Consider the following 17,454-nt stretch of genomic DNA (forward strand, 5'->3'; position numbering starts at 1 on the left):
AGTTTTATATTTTAGATATTGCCTAAGATGCCACATGACACCTCAATAAGGGGTTTTCTCACTAAAACTGGTGTATATAGCCTAAAAAAATGTTGTTCATGTGCAGTGTAATACATAGGTTCACAGCCGGAAAATAGCCCTTCTTAAAATCCGGCCAGTGTTGAGTCAAAGATCTTAATATATAACTTATACAACACTGTGAGCGCTGACCAATGGACCAGAATACTGGTTTAAGGCCAGTGCTGGCATCTTCTCTTTGGGATACTGAAGATAGAAGGCCTCGACTTGGGAAACCGTAAGCCTCGGAAAACACTACACGTCCCAGCATACTTTGCGACTATCATTGACCATAACTCCCAGAATGCCTTGCTCGGCGCACGCAGGTTTCCCTTACAGCTGGGGCTTGTAGTTCTCCCTCTCTGGTCGTGTCAATCTGTAAGGCAAGGGCGGTGGTTGCTTATCCAGTCCGAGGATATCAGGCGTATTCTTCCAGATTTTAGCAAAGTGGAAACACTTCGGGTCCCTGGGCTGACTGAGGTCTTTGTCTTACCTCTTGGTTTCTACTTTACACAGGTAAGTCACGGAGGGGCTGCAATTCCACGCAGCGGGGCCCCACCCCTTCTTTCTGGAAGCGACCTCGTTCTGGTGAAGCCATTTGTCCCTAAGCTCTCGCCGTAGTGGCCGCCGCCCATCTCTCTTTGTGTGTGCCTCGGCAAGTCGCGGAGCTAGTGGCGGCGATTCTTGGAGTCGGGGGTGGAGGAGAGGGACGTTACCGGGTCGTTGCAGGCGGGCGGACTCTTTTCTTTCCCGCCAGCTTACAGGTGGGTTGACTGTGCTTCCCTCAAGGCCTTTCTGTCTGCTGTGTCTCACGTCGGGGCTCAAAGGGCGGTTTGGCAGTTCCTGCTGACTGCGCTGCCCGGCCCGACTCCTGAAGGAGAGGCGGGGAGAGCCAGGTGCGGTGAGTTGGGAAGGCGGGTGGAGACCAGACCACTTTCTTTCCTCCTTGACCCACCGGAGGTGGCCGGCGGAGCCTCGAGTCTTGCTCGGCCCCCAGCGCCCCCTTTTCCCAGACCCCCAGTCCTGGACTGCGCCCTCTTGGTGGTGACCTCAGGGGAAAAGCAACTCTTCGCCTTGCTCCATTTTATAAATAAATTACTACCCGGCGATGACAGCGTCTTCCCTCCCCGCGCGTGTTGGAAAGTACCCGAACATGGAGGTTGTAGCACAAAATTACCGAGACTTTGTCTTCCTTGTAGTTTTGAGAAAGTGAACTTGTCACTCGTGGAGCTCCCGGCCTCGGAGGAAGAGCCGGTCAGCTGTAGGTAGTGAAGCCAGTCAGACTTTGTTGTTGGGCTCTGTCTAAAAATATTCGTACTTTAAATATATGTGATAGTTAATGATGGCAGTTTTTGTGTTTTGCTTGTCCTGAATGTTAGTTTTACACGTCGGTTTTAGAATTTACAGGAATTTTTGTCTGCATATTGTTTTCATCAAATTTCTAGGGATGAATACAAAACTCTGGTGATAGATTTGGTTTATGTCCTATAGTCGAAGAGCTCCTTAATGCCAATCCATGCCTTCTGTTTTAAGAGTCAGAGACATTGTGTTAAATTTGGACATTTGAACGTTAAAGAGCTTACTGTGTGCTAGCTACTTTGCTCAACTCCAAATATTTACTTGCATACATTTCTTCATAATGTTTCCCAAGTCTTAGTGATATATATATGCTTCCATATTTGAAAAGTAGAGTTTATATGTTGTCTTTTGATCGCAGTGCACTACATGGCCTCTTGAGATAATTCTCTTTTTGAAGACTGATTTTTTAAAAGAGCCCTGCTTTTACCAACGTAATGATGATTGTAAATGGTTATATATTTTATTCCAACGTAATGATGATTATAAATGATTATATGTTTTTTAAGCTCACAAACATGTCGGACAAAAGTGAATTAAAGGCAGAATTGGAACGTAAGAAGCAGCGGTTGGCCCAAATCAGAGAGGAAAAGAAGAGAAAAGAAGAAGAAAGGAAAAAAAAGGAAGTATGTTTTCTTTTTTTTAATAAACAGTGTAAAATAATTGGATTTAATATCAAATACACTTTTATGTAATACCTGCAGAATAAAAATCTAGCAGTTGTGACTGCAAATAGAGCACTGTATGTGAATTTTAAGGAAATCAGATTTAAAAAATGTGAAAATGACAAAGTTGATAAGTTAAAATGATTTTTTTTACTGAATAAAAATATTTCATATGGATTGATGCATAAAAGTTCAATTTACATATTCCTAAGAATATGCTTATTATATAAAGTAAGGGACATCTGCCTTGTAATAGCTCTTAAAAAACATGGCATATATATCATAACTTAGTCTGGATTTTGAACTTTTCTGAATGTTTTGCCAGTCTGTTCTGCTAATAATTTGCAAGACTAAATAACGCAAAGAGAAATACATAATAGATTATTTAATTGATAGGGAATTTGTTCTTTTTTCCTTCATCATGAAATACTGAAATATTTTTGGCAAGCAGTGAGTTGATACTGCCTTAAAGATAGACCAGGTAGCTATCTCTTCTGATTTTTCACATCACCATTTCATCATGTATGGCAATTACACATTAATCCTGAGCTGGAGATATTTTGCTCGCTCCTGTGTTGAAATGTACATTTTTTCCCAGTGGAAACTATTTGGACAGATTTGTATAATTTTACCACAGACATGTTTTAAATGGTCGGTGTACAATAATTTGTCCTAAGTGTGACATTAGTTGCAAGGTTTTCTATTTGATAGCTAATAGCCAAGACTTCTAGAAATCTCTTAAGGGAAAAGAAAATCAGAAAAATTAAAAGTATGATTTATGTGCAGCATTGCTATGATGCTATAAAGGCCTGTAATTGAAGAATTTTCTAATTTATTCTGAACCTTGGAAAGTTGGAGATTTAAGTTAGCTGTTTGATTAAAAGTTAACTGATAGAATGGTAGAGCCATTCCAAAGTAGTATCTACAGCCTTAAACCCTTCAGTGCTGAAAGCATATTTGATTTTTGTTTTTCAGAAATGGCCTTAAGTGGCATAAATTGCCTCTTAGCGACATCTACTACATGATTTATAGCTAATTTAAAATTTATAAAACATTATGAGGGATAAGTTAATAGCATTAAATAGTGAGTCTACTAATATATTGCTATGTACAGGTAAATTATCAACTTGGTAATATAACCTCTTTGACTATTTTGATGAAGTTCATGGATGACTTCTTTAAGTTAAAATGGTATCATAGAATGTTATGATTGACAAAATTCACTGCAGATAATTGTATGAGTAATAGTGGTTAGCCAAAATAGGCATCTGAGGTGAATATATAACACTTTTCCTTCAAAAAACTTAAATTTCACTTGAAATGTTTTGGATGATTTCAGATTGTTGAGGCTTATCTAGTTTAACTGAAGGATTTTGCTAAAACTATAAAAGGCTAAAATCTGGCAATAATTTTGCTATGCAAAAGTGAATTTTAGCTTTACCAAATCCATCCGTGTTTTTTTTATTATAAAAATACTACCTATAGTTTCAAAAACTAAAATAAAATCTTTCCTCCAGATGAATTTTTGACAAACATCCTCTACATAAAATTGCATAAATACAATGAAAAGTACATTGTACAAAAGTTTGAGATACTCATACTTGATTTTCAACAGAATACGTTGTCCATTTACTTAAAATGTGTTACCTGTTAAATAATCTTTTTTTCTTTTTTCAATACTGTTGTGATATTTATATCTACGCTTTTGTGTCTCTAGGGAAGGTTTCCACAATTCCTAACCATGAATAGCAGTTTCATACTGTGGATAAATAGAAATAACTGTACTTTTTAAATTTACTAGGTAAAAACTTTTGTGGGAACTCCTTCATTACATATCATTTGGAGATTACTTACTAGAACTCTATTGAGAATGGTTTTCATTTAATGACTATAACGTGTATTCAAAATTAAGTCCACTCTCCCAGAGTATACAGTATCAGTACATTATTTAAAATACATTTTTTTGCAAACAAATATTTCATGTCCTATGTAAACTTAAGTTTTTAACTTTAAAAATTTAGACTGATCAGAAGAAGGAAACAGTTGCTCCTGTGCAAGAAGAATCAGATCTTGAAAAAAAAAGAAGAGAAGCTGAAGCATTGCTTCAAAGCATGGGGCTAACTCCAGAATCCCCCATTGGTAAGGATAAGAATATATCCATTTATAAGAGATAGATTTTATTTAGCTTAGACATATCTGAGATGAATGAATTGACTTTAATATGTTTTGCATATTTTTCTTATTTGTGTCTCTTAAAAATGACTAATCTTACAATTTATTCAGAATTATCTTTTTTCACATGTGCCAATACATGGTTATTTTGTTTGTTTAAAAGAGCTGCAAGATTAGGTATACTTATTAACATACAGTGAACAACCAATTGACTTTTATTGTTCAATCAGTAATTTATTTCAACATTTGTTGAATAAGTTTTCTGTGGTATACTGTATTTAACTCAAAGATAACTGTGATTCCTGGTCTTAACTCTATATTTCTTTCTGTAGGTTAAAGAGGTATAATGAGTCAAAGTTCTAAAAGCTTATTCGTATTCAGAGGTAGAGGAAGGAAAGGATACACCTCTGCTGTCATTGCCAATAAGAGAAGTAATACTGGTAGCTTATTTTGGCAGTGATTTGACTTGTTCTGCTTTTGTGCTATTCATTTTGATAACAGTACTAAACCAAAAAGCTGAGGTAGTAGAGGTACTGAAGACAATCTAGTTACATATCAGAAAGCATTAAATATTTAAATGAGCTGGGTGCTGTTACATAGTATTTTAGTTTGATATGGCCTTTATCATTTCTGGTTCGTTTGTGGGTTAATTCCATCTAGTTCAGGGTACATATATTTTAGAAATAGTAACTGCTGTTTGCCTCTTGTGAAACTACAATATAACTATTTCTAGAGCTGATATTTCTAGAAGGTTTCAAGATGAAAAACTAGTTACTCTCTTAGTCTGCTTCATTGTTATTTCTTTCAGCTCATTTGCCTTTCTTTATGGTAGAATTTGAAGATTGAAATATAGTAACTTGAATTGTATTTATTTATTTATTTATTTATTTATTTATTTATTTTGAATTGTCTTTATTTAATAAGCTAATGTTGCATAATGGCAGTTTTAAAAGTAAATGAATCATAACACTATTGTTAAAAAAATACTCTAGTAACTAAACCAAGTTGCTTGTTAGTTGCATAGACTATAATCAGTTTTTCTGAGTCTTTGGCTTCATTTTTCTCCTATAGGAATTTTTTCCCTTTTCTGTTTTTAGGATTTCATTTTCATGGAATTCACTTGCTCATAATTCTCAGTTCATATTCGTTATCAATTCTTGAAAGGACAGTCTTTTTTTAAATTTTTAAATTTTTTTTAATGTTTATTATTTTTGAGAGAGAGACACAGAGTGTGAGTCGGTGGCGGGGGGGGGGGGGGGGGCGGGGGGCAGACAGAGAGACAGAGAGACAGACAGACAGACATAGTATCTGAAGCAGGCTCCAAGCTCTGAACTGTTAGCACAGAGCCCGCCTTGGGACTCGAACCCATAAGCCGAGATATGACCTGAATCGAAGTCTGACGCTTAACCGACTGAGCCACCCTTGTGCCTTGAAAGAATGGTCTTTCAGTGTGTGGGTGTGGGTATGTGGGTGTGCATTTCTCCCTCATTCCCCATCTCCAATTCCATTCTCCTTCCTAGTCTTGCATTAAGTTCCCATTCTTGCATTTTTAACATATATCCTCTTGATCTGTCCTACATGTGCTTACGTATTTCAAGGTTTCATATTTATGTATATCTTACACACATAAACGGCATTGTGCTGTGTGTGTCATTCTGTTTATACCTTTTTGTCAAGCAGCATTTGAGAGCTACCTATGTTGCCAAATACAGATCTAGGTATTTATTTTTGACTGACACCTAATATTCTATTCTGTACCATATTTTACCTGTTTCCCAGCAATAAGCACTTGGCTTGCTTCTCCCTCTTTGCTTCGCTCTCACAAGCAACACTGCAAAGAATATATACTTTCTCTTTGAGAGCTGTGGAAGAGTTTCTCTGGGATGTAAGCCCGAGAGTTGATTTGCTATGTTATTTGTATGGGCTTACTTACATTTATTAGATTCTACATACCACTTTCAAAAATGACCCTCCCAGTACCACTGAATAAGAAAGTAACAATATTACCGTATCCACATCATCACTTGACCTTCTCCAGCTTTCCAATTTTTGCCACCTTGATGGGTATAAAATGGTATACCAAAAAAATTTTTTAAGTTTATTTATTTACTTAGAGGGGGAGAGAGAGAATGAATGGGGGAGAGTCAGAGAGAGAGAAGGGGACAGAGGATCTGAAGCGGGCTCTGTGCTGACAGCCAAGAGCCCAATGTGGGGCTTGAACTCACGAACCATGAGATCATGATCTGAGCCAAAGTCGGATGCTTATTAACACACTGAGCCACCTAGACGCCCTTACCAAAATGTTTTAATATAAATTTATCTCTTTATAGTGAGGTTGACCATTTCTCAAATATCTGTTATTTTCTCTTCTGTGAATTGCATATTCATATCTTTTGCCCATTTACCATTGGAGTTGTAGGAGGTCCTTGTATATTTTAGGGGAGGACTTCTTTATTTTAGTTTTTTAACAAAAATACCTCTCCCAGTCTATTACCTGTTCACTCTGTTGATAGTATCTTTCATTGAACCAAATCCTTCATTTTGATAATAGATCTGCCAATTATAACCCTTTTTTTGTACCTTTTTAAAAAAATTGTTTTAATGTTTATTTCTGAGACAGAGAGAGACAAAGCATGAGTGGGTGTGGGGCAGAGAGAGAGGGAGACACAGAATCCGAAGCAGGCTCCAGGCTCCGAGCTGTCAGCACGGAGCCCGACGTGGGGCTCGAACTCACAAATGGTGAGATCATGACCTGAGCCAAAGTCAGTCGCTCAACCAACTGAGCCACCCAGGCGCCCCTGATCTTTTTTTTTTTTTTTTAAAGAAATACTATCTTTGAGGACACAATATATATTCTCCTACATTTTTTTTCTGTTAGGCTTTATAGTTTTAGCTTTCACCTTTAGATATTTGGGTTATATTTTTGAATATAGTATGAGGTAGGGATCCAATCTAGTTTTTCTCCATATAGTTAGCTAATTTTCTCAATACTATTTATTAAATAGTCCATCTTTTCCCTCACTGATATCTGATGCCAACTTTGTCGTACAATCAGTTCCCATGTATTCATGGCATTTCTACTTTCACTGTTGATCTAATTTGTTTGATTCTATACTATTAACCCCCAGTTTTAATTACTGTGGCTTTGTATTATATCCTAATTTCTGATAGAGAAAATCACCCCTCTTTTTTCCTCTTTTTCAAAATAGCTCTAGCTTAACAAATTTTTCTTCCCTATAAAAAACTAGTTTAAGTTTCCCCCCCAAAATCTTGCTGCACCATATGTTGCATTTAGTGATATGTTTGTAGTCTTTCTAGATCTAGAAGATTCTTCACACACTACTTTTTGCCCTATGTCATCAAGTTGTTGAAGAGAGTGGGCCAGTTGGTCTCTAGAATGTCCCACCTCCGGCGTTTGTATGATGGTTTTTCTCACATTTAGCTTTTGTTCCTGTATCTTTTGTATTTCCTCTACCCTGGAAATTTGGTTTAAAAAACTTGTTTGGAACATCTTTGGAAAGAACATCTCATAGAGATTCTGTGTACTTCATATTACATCATATCAGTAGTACACATGCCTGGTTGTTGAGCTATTAGTGATGCCAAGATTGATTACTGAGTTACAATTATGACAGGCAAGTTTCTCCATCATAGTTTTTTGTTGTTATTGTTGTTCTCCTTATGACTATTCAGTAATATCTGGAGATGGTACTTTGGCACCATGTGAATGTTCATTTCTCCATCAACTTTTCACCAAATAGTTTTCATACTTCTTGGTGATCCTTATCTAAATCAGTTGTTTAATTAGGAGTTGCAGAACTGTTTTAATAATTCCATCTTTTCTAGTGCACTTAGTGGCTGAAATTCTTCTGTAAAGGGGAGCTTTCTCTCATAATAGATTTATTTGGTTACCCTAAATGAATTTCCTGTTAGAAAAGCAGAAGACATGCTTAATTTTTTTCACTTTAATTACTAAGAGTCACCTCCGGGGATTGCCAGAGATTTTGTGTGTATTTTTTAAAAAGATTAGCCAGTACTGTATTTAGAATCTTTGTATATATATTCATAAGTAAATTTGCATGTAATTTTCTTATACTGTTCAAGTTCATTGGCCATCATGGTTATGATTTTATCTTTTTTTTTTTAATTAATTAATTTATTTTGAGAGAGAGCAGGGGAGGCAGGAGGAGAGATTGAGAGAGAGAAAGAAAATGAATCCCAAGCAGGCTCTGCACTGTCAGCACAAAGCCCAGTGCGGGCCGGAACTTGAAAACTACGAGATCATGACCTGAGCCAAAATCAACAGTCAGATGCTTAACTGACTGAGCCACCCAGGCGCCCCTGGTTATGATTTTAAAATAAATTAGACAGCTTTCCCTTTTGATATTTTGTACAACAGCTTGTAAAAGGTAGATGTTACTTTTCCCTTTAAAACTTGGTAAAATTCAACTGTAAAACTGCCTGGGATTGCAACTTTTTTTCCCAGGGAGTAGTTGGGAGCAGAGATTATTCACCATTTCTAGTCTTCTTTTAAAGTTATAGTCTATTCAGGTTTTCTATTCCTTTTTGTATTGGTTGATTTTTTAAAAATAATAATAAACATTTATTATCTCTCATAGTTTCTGCCTGTCAGGAATTTGGTAGTGACTTAGCTGACTGGCATTGGTTCCTGGTCTCTCATGGCATTGAAGTCAAGATGTCAGTCAGAGCTGCAGTCATCTGAAGGCATGCTTATTACTAGGATTTGCTTTCAAGGTGCCTTACCTACATGGCTGGCAGTTGATATTGGCTATTGGTAGTGGGAGTCCTGAGTTCCTCTCCACACAGAACTGCTTGAGTATCTTTGCAGAATGTCAGTTTCTCCCAGAATGAGCAATCCAAAGATAGAGAGAACCAGGAAGAAGCTATTCTTTTTGACTTATTCTTGGAAATCATAGAGCATCAATTCCACCACATTCTGTCAACTGGAATTCACAAAGAATTTGGATATTTTTTAAAACTGCCAAAACTGCAACAAATTCATCGTTCTCTTTATATTTTGAAATGATATGGTTTTTTTTTTCCTTTTACTGTATTAATACAATGATTTATCATGATAGTTTTTCTAATGTAAATGCATGTTTACATTCTGGAACAAATCCCACTTAGTTATGAGATAATTTTTTTCTTATACATTGCTGAATTCATTTGCTAATATTTTATTTAGGAGTTCTTTATGCTCATAAGAGAATCATGCCTGTAATTTTTTTCCTTTTATTATATCTTGTCTGGCTCTATTATAATAGTTATAATAGCCACCTTAAATGGGTTGTGTGGTTTTCCATCTTCTTCTGTTCTCTGACAGATGCCTAAAGATCTTTCTAGTATTTATTTAAAATTAGACTTGAAGAATACAGGATACAGGTGAAGTCAGTGTCCATAGAACTTTCTTGACAGTAATCCATAATAAAAAATATATTTTATATCATGACCCAGGATGGATATTTGTTTTCCTTTTCACTACAGAATGTACTTAGTAAACATTTTTGAATTGTAGAAGTATAAAATACTGCTAGAATATTTAAGAGGATTTATTAAAAACACCACTCTCTGATTTTCCTAAAACAGACTTTTTTCTTTTTTTTTTTAAATTCTGAAAGGAATTTGTTTTATAATTTTATTTATTTTTTTGAAAAGATTTGATTTTTTAAAAAGTTACAGCTAGGGACACCTCAGTGGCTCATTCGGTTAAGTGCCTGACTTTTAGCTCAGGTCATGATCTCATGGCTCGTGAGTTCGAGCCCTGCATCAGGCTCTGTGCTGACAGCTCAGAGCCTGGAGCCTGTTTCTGATTCAGTGTCTCCCTCTCTTTCTGCCCCTCTCCTGCTCACACTCTGTCTCTCTCTCAAAAATAAACTTTAAAGAAATTATTTAAAAATATATATATATATAGCTAATAAAATCTCTTTTAGCTTCTCTTTGTTGGTAGATTCTTACTTGGTGAGTTGACTACTTTTTGTCAGGAATCCTCGAGAGCAGGGACAGTAGCATTTTTATCCCTGGTGTCCGGCACAGGCTAGACATTTAAATGTTTGTTCAATTATTACTAGGTCATATGTCTTTCTCTACCTTGTAAGGCCAAATAAAAGCCATCTGCTTTAAAAGTAATAACAAAATGTAATTGTTTAAATTTCAGAAAAAAGCGTCGTGGAAATTGAAATTTTAATATTTCATAAAAGAAGCATGGCTTGTTTTTTGTGTGTGTTTTGTTTTTAACTAAATTTAAGTGGCCAAAGTTAATTTTATTTTATTATTTTATTTTTTATTTTTTTTTATTTTTTTAAATTTTTTTAACGTTTATTTATCTTTGAGACAGAGACAGACAGAGCTTGAATGGGGGAGGGTCAGAGAGAGAGGGAGACACAGAATCTGAAACAGGCTCCGGGCTCCAAGCTGTCAGCACAGAGCCCGACGCGGGGCTTGAACCCACGGACTGCGAGATCATGACCCGAGCCGAAGTCGGACACTTAACCAACTGAGCCACCCAGGCTCCCCAAAGAAAGTTAATTTTAGATACAACTTTCAAACATGTTGTATCCAGTGTGGAGCTCTTAAACGATGATTGAAAAAAAGTGAAGTGAATCTCTTTTGTATGTGTAATTACTGTTTTGACCATCTTATAGAGAGATGAAAACAGATACTGTCAATTAGTCTGTAGCCTGAGTCCGTATCAGTAGGACACAGTACATTGATTAGTATGATAGTTTATTATCTGTATTTTCTTTTATTAGGAAGAAACAAAAGGACTTTGCTAGTCAAAAATAAGTACTTCATTTATTTCCCTCATACTTTGTAACTTTTCAATACCTTAAATCTCATTTTTTGCCAGTTTTGTTGAGAAGTAATTGACATGTCACTATATAAGTTTACTTATTTGTAGTGGTGTGATTTATGTATATTGTAAAATGATTACCACAATAGGTTTAGTTAACATCCATCATCTCATACAGATATACTAAGAAGAAAAGAAAAAAAAATTTTCTTCTTATGGTGAGAACTCTTAGAATCTACTCTTTTAACAACTTTCCTATGTACCATATAATAGTATTAACTGTAGGTCATGTTGTAGGTTATATCAATAATATTTATTTATCTTAAAACTGGTAAATCTGATTTTTAGATAGAATGAATGTTTCCCATGTACCAAGTCATTTCTTCAAGGTTAGACTGATTTTAACAAATGGTTCCTTAAAGTATATTAATGCTACAGAATTTTATTTTTATATATTAATTTCTTTTAAAAAACTTATCTGATGCTCTGAACTACATTGAAAAGAAGGAAATGAAACGTTTAGGGGAAATTAGTGGCAGATATTTAAACTTTATTATCAGGAGAAGGGGCCATAGAAAGAGAGAAAACATTTTTAGATGTTTGTTTATTTCTAGAGAGATGGGAGGGGCAGAGAGAGAGGAGAGAGAGAATCCCATGCTTACAGTGGGAAGCCCGACCTCAGGCTTGATCTCACAAACCATGAGATGATGATGCCCTGAGCTGAAATCAGGAGTGGGATGCTGAGCCATAGACACCCCATAGAAAGGGAGAAATTAATATTTAAGAGAATTCATGTTTAAAGCAACACCTTTCAGGACAAAAAGAGGAAGTTATGAAAAAGTTATTTAAATGTTATTTTTCCAGGCTAAGAGTATCCACAAGGGGGCATTATTGTAGTGTGTGCTGTGTTTGAATGTTAAGTATCATTGATTACCTAGACAAGGTCTTACAACTTTGGGTTATCTCAGAAGCTCACTTCTTCCATTTTACTGTCTATACTAGCTCTTACTCCATACATTCGCTTTCCTTGGTTGTTCACTTTTTCTAGGTTCTACTTCCTGGCAAAAGCCCCTTCTTGCCAGAGGCTTTCTTCTACATGAGAAATAATTGGGCTATGCATCATCCTTCATCTCTTGAGACTTGTGTGGTTCTGAGTTGTCAACTCAAACTTAAGTCTAATTGTAAATCTAGGTGCATTCCTAGTTCCCTTCTCATTTAAAAATAGTCTAGGTGAGGGGCGCCTGGGTGGCGCAGTCGGTTAAGCGTCTGACTTCAGCTCAGATCACGATCTCACGGTCCCTGAGTTCGAGCCCCGCGTCGGGCTCTGGGCTGATGGCTCAGAGCCTGGAGCCTGCTTCCGATTCTGTGTCTCCCTCTCTCTCTGCCCCTCCCCCGTTCATGCTCTGTCTCTCTCTGTCTCAAAAATAAATAAACGTTAAAAAAAATTTTTTTTTAAATAAAAAAATAAATAAAAATAGTCTAGTTGTTTCTTTGTGTGCCAGAAGGCAGCAGTGTTAATTTTACATCCTTGGAAGGCCAAGATCTAAACTGGCAGGAAAGGCCTTCTTGATTGGGTTTTTGTTCTAGAGAATTAAAAAGTCACAGTCTTTCAATACTACTTAAGTGATCAGTGAAGGCCATGGTGCAGATTTGTTTACCAGTTTACTCCATGTATCTCCCCTGGTTTTCAAAAAAGGAAATAGGATCTTTGCTCTAGACTTCTAAGAAGCTTGAACTTGTTAAACATTGACATATGGTAATGTTAAATCTAGTAATGTGATTCAATCACTGTTCTTACTAAACATTATATCTCTGATACTTGGCAAAAGCTAATTAGTAATGGCTTTTGTTATTTTCAAAGCTGATTGGACTGTTAAACCATCTTTGCAAATGAATTCTAGAGTTGAGTCTTGAGATTTGAGGGACTGAGTTCAGAGGTGTTTTTTGTTTTTTTGGTTTTTTAACCTCCTTGAATACATGCTGTTTGTTCTTGGGAGGTTGTTGAATCTGGGAGTATGGAGGCGTTGCCTTGTTGTGCAATTGCTGTAGTCTTTGATTTTTTAGACTAATTAGGTTGAAATATGGTAGTGACCAAATAACATTATCATTCCCCTTTTTCTGTTAATGTTACTCCTTTTTCAATAATGGTAATTTTCTTTTTCTAGGCTTGTCCCTTCTGTAGTATACATTATTTATTATTGCAAGATGAAGTTGGTGAGCCAGATAATAATTTTGAGTCTTTAATGAGTCCTCTCCATAGGTTGCTTGAAAAATACCTTTTGTGAGAAATAATATAGTTCTAGGATGGAGATTTTTATTGAATTACAAATTTGATGTGGCAATTAATTTTGCTTCTGTCTAATAAACTATGGTAATTTGGTAGCATCACCCCTGTAATTTATTTTTTATTTGGGGAACTTTTACTTCTGACACTTTAAATGGCTAGGTTAGTGTATTTATTTTGTGTATAATTACTTTTTAACTTGTTTCCATAAAGAACTTGAGGTAACATTTTTTTATAGTGTAGTCTTAACCAGTATGATACTGTTGAATTTATTGAGTGGAGTCACTGATACTTAACAGTCATCAGAAAGGGTAACAAATATGGTAACCATATTAAACTGCAAAAGAATTTTATAGTTCACCACAAATAGATTGATAGAAATATTACTGTTTTCCTCCAATCTTTGCAATATGTATACCTAGACAAATTATTTTCCTAAGCATGAAGTTAAGTATGTAACTTAAAGAATACAAAATTTCTTCTTTAAAAATCTTTAATATGAAAAAATCATGGTGTCTCACTATAATAAACATATTTGTGCTTTACAGCATAGTTGGCAAGCCCCTGTTAGATACTATTTATTCCTGTATTTATTCCTGTTGGGATTTAGACTAGGGGAAGCCTCACATTGAGAGATATACAAAAAGATGAGGAAATGTGATCTAACTGAAGCTAGGGGACATTAATATTCCTTTATTGATACAGATCATGATATCATGATACAGATCATGATACAGATCATGTTTAGCTACTTTGAGTTGTACACGCAGCACCTAACACAGTGCCATCCACCTGTAAACTATATGAAGGTGTCCTGGTTTTTCATTATTTCTGAGAGATTTAATCACAAAGTTAGAAACATTTGATTTTAAGCGAGAATTAACCACTATGTCTTGGGAAACCTTCTAGCTATGATTTTTTTCCCCTTCTAATCTTACTATTGGTTACCAATAGAATTTACCATTGAAAACATAGGGATGGTTAGTTTTGTACCTGTGTTTAAGATGTAATTCATCGTAGGGGCAGCCGGCTAGCTCAGTTGGTAGAGCATGCAACTCTTGGTCTTGGGGTCATGAATTCAAGCCCCACATTGGGTGTAGAGCTTACGTTACAAAAACAATGTAATTCATCATACTAGTACATTTTGTTAGATTAGCAAACCCCCTTTTTTATTGTATCATGTATAAACAATTAAACATAATTTCAAGGATTCAGTGAATGCAACTATCCCCAAAACAGATTTTTAATTAAATATATACTTCTTTAGATTAGTTCCTTTATAACTAGGAACTCACCTTCTTTTCAATACACTATTAAAACAGCAGCTTGCAGCTCAACATAAAATGTGTTAGTCACTTAATATTGTATACTGAAAAATTATTTTAAAAAGATACTTGGGATGGGGGACATTTATGGTAAAATTTAACCAGAAGATGGCAGTGATGATCCTCCTATACTTCCTGCAATGGTAATCAAAATGTTTTACAAATGTAATAGCATGAAATGTGCACGTTTAATTGTTGGTATATAATGTTAAGAGTGATGATTTAGGGGAAAGCATTTGCTGTTTGTTTTATATACTATGAAAAATGTATATTTTTCTATAAGAAGGGATTAAGAATATTTTGGGTGTCTGTATCTTTGTTTGTACACTTCAGTTTTTTCTGAATACTGGGGTAAGGAAGTTATCATAAGTCTTGCCTTGTTTAAGTTGCATGCACCACTTTATGTTATGCATCATGTCTAGAAGGCATGCTATTTTATGGCCTGTTTACATTTTTCACCCAAATTGCTGGAAACTAATGGACATTTTAAAGGAGCCATTCCTTTAGCTGTAGTCATTTCTCTAAATTGACCCCTTTTCTTGTTGGGGCGGGGGAGGGGGAAATGAGATCATTTAAGGCATTAATTCCTAAAATAAAAAGTTGTTAGACAAAAAATAACATTTTGAAATATCAGAAAATCAAAAAGCAAATGACTTCTGAAGAATATTTCAGAGTTTTGATTTTGACAGCAATTATAAATAATATTTATAATCTGGTGATCTTAAAAGTGAGAAGTTAGGGGAGAAGGAATGCTCTCCTTTGAAAATTAGTGCCCACATTTGGTGTTGGCTGGGATGAAGATGCATCCTTTCATAATCTTTTTTTTTTTTTTTAATATAAAGCCCAAATGCATTTTGCCAGAGAAATTGCATGAATCGTCAGCATGCATTGTTAACTTTGTTTTTTTCCTCTTCTTTCTACTGTTCATTTTCATTCATGTATTTTTGTTTTTTGGTTTGCCATTTTTTCTTTTTTGTTAATTACTTCATGTTAAATTACTTTTGAAACGTCATAAGCTGAGCAACCTCTCCGTGTAGTAACAGCGGATACCTGTCTATTTCACTATTTAGTCCCTCCTCCTATGTCTCCATCCTCCAAATCTGTGAGCACACCAAGTGAAGCTGGAAGCCAAGACTCTGGAGATGGCGCAGTGGGATCTAGGTACAGTAAATTTTTAAAAATGTTTTAATGATAGAATGCATTTAGTGCCCAGATACCATTGATGCTTTAGAGGGATTCTAAATAGTTGTGTTGAACCTAACATTTTGAAATCTAAATTGTCATAGAAGTTATTTGTTATAAATTGGGGGAAATTTTTTTAATAGTATTTTAATTGTCCCCATTGATTAAATCAGACTGATTTTATGGTATTTTATATTGAAAATAGAGTTTTAATTCATTTAATTTTTTTATGTCTAAGCCTACTGCATGAGTTATTGTGTAAAGGTTTTGTATATATAATATATATGAAAAATGTAAATAGTGTATAAATAGTGTAAATAGTGTATGATAATATAAAATAGTATAAATATAATAGTATAAATATAGTGTGAAATAGTTTATAAATGGTGTAAAACCTCTTTGTTGTGCTTAATTCTCCATTCAGTAATTGAAAATCTAAAGAATTCACTTAAACATTTCAGTTGTGTTCTATTGAGTCACTAGTTCTAATTAGGATAGAAAATAATAGTGCATAAAATATCAAATAGAGATAACTGCTAAGGAAACATTAAGAGTGTTTACTGTCCTGGGGCACCTGGGTGGCTCAGTCAGTTAAGCATCAGACTTCAGCTCAGGTCATGATCTTGTAGTCCATGAGTTTGAGCCCTGTGTCGGACTCTGTGCTGACAGCTCAGAGCCTGGAGCCTGCTTTGGATTCTGTGTCTCCCTCTCTCTCTGCTCCTTCCCCCCCCTCACTCTGTCTCTGTCTCTGTCTCTCTCTCTCTCTCTCTCTCTCTGTCTGTCTCTCTCTCTCTCTCTCTCAAAAATAAATAGACATTAAAAACAAGTTAAAAAAAAGAGTGTTTAGTGTCCCAAGGGCAAAATGAAATACAAAATGAAATTTCATGCAAAATGAAATAAGTGAGAGAAAGACAAATATTGAATTATGTCACTTATGTGTGCAATCTAAGACCTCCCCACCCCCCCCAAAAAAAATCCAAGCCGTAGTTAAAGAGAACAGATTGGTGGTTGCCAGAGGTAGTGGATAGGGGACAGTCGAAATGGGTGAAGAGGCTCAAAGGGTACAAACTTGCAGTTATCAAATAAGTCATGGGAATGTAATGTACAGCATCATCACTACAGTTAATAATACTGTATTGCATATTTGAAGATTGCTGAGAGAGTAGATCTTAAAAGTTCTCATCATAAGAAAAATACTATGTATGATGATAGATGTTAACTAGAATTATGGCGATCATTTCACAATATATACAAATATCAAATCATTATTTTACATACCTGAAATTAATATAGTGTTATATGTCAGTTATACCTCACTTGATAAACGTTTACCCCCAAGTTTTTCTGTACTCACGTCTTCCTTGTAAACTGTATTTCATGTTTGTTTTAGGATCCTGCACACATGTTGAGACTTGCTTTTCCAAAGTTCAGTAAGATTTCACTTCTTTCCAAAGATTGTATCAAGGAAAGTATTATTATTCCTTTCTGTCATGCTAACAACATGTCTTTTAAAAACAGGATTGAGGCACCTGGGTGGCTCAGTCAGTTAAGCGCCCGACTCTTGATTTTAGCTCAGGTCATGATCTCAGTTGTGAGACCAAG

The 17,454-nt window shown here is 35.4% G+C and overlaps 1 protein-coding gene across 4 annotated transcripts in view; it reads left to right on the forward strand.

Annotated features, from left to right (window-relative positions):
- Positions 1-376: 376 nt before the first annotated feature.
- The window catches only part of DYNC1I2 (dynein cytoplasmic 1 intermediate chain 2), a 58,582-nt gene continuing 41,504 nt past the window's right edge, over positions 377-17,454 (forward strand). The window contains exons 1-4 of one of the 4 annotated variants that reach the window (XM_007074578.3): positions 377-573; positions 1,923-2,039; positions 4,100-4,217; positions 15,741-15,831. In XM_007074578.3, the coding sequence (XP_007074640.1) occupies positions 1,932-2,039; positions 4,100-4,217; positions 15,741-15,831 (317 nt within the window). In that variant the 5' untranslated portion in view covers positions 377-573; positions 1,923-1,931. Of the gene's footprint in view, positions 574-643; positions 822-844; positions 954-1,922; positions 2,040-4,099; positions 4,218-15,740; positions 15,832-17,454 lie in introns of those variants that run through there. The other 3 variants (XM_015541339.2, XM_042994698.1, XM_042994699.1) reach the window with 3 other exon arrangements.

The sequence above is a fragment of the Panthera tigris genome, chromosome C1, assembly GCF_018350195.1.
Source record: "Panthera tigris isolate Pti1 chromosome C1, P.tigris_Pti1_mat1.1, whole genome shotgun sequence".
Lineage (NCBI taxonomy): Eukaryota > Metazoa > Chordata > Mammalia > Carnivora > Felidae > Panthera > Panthera tigris.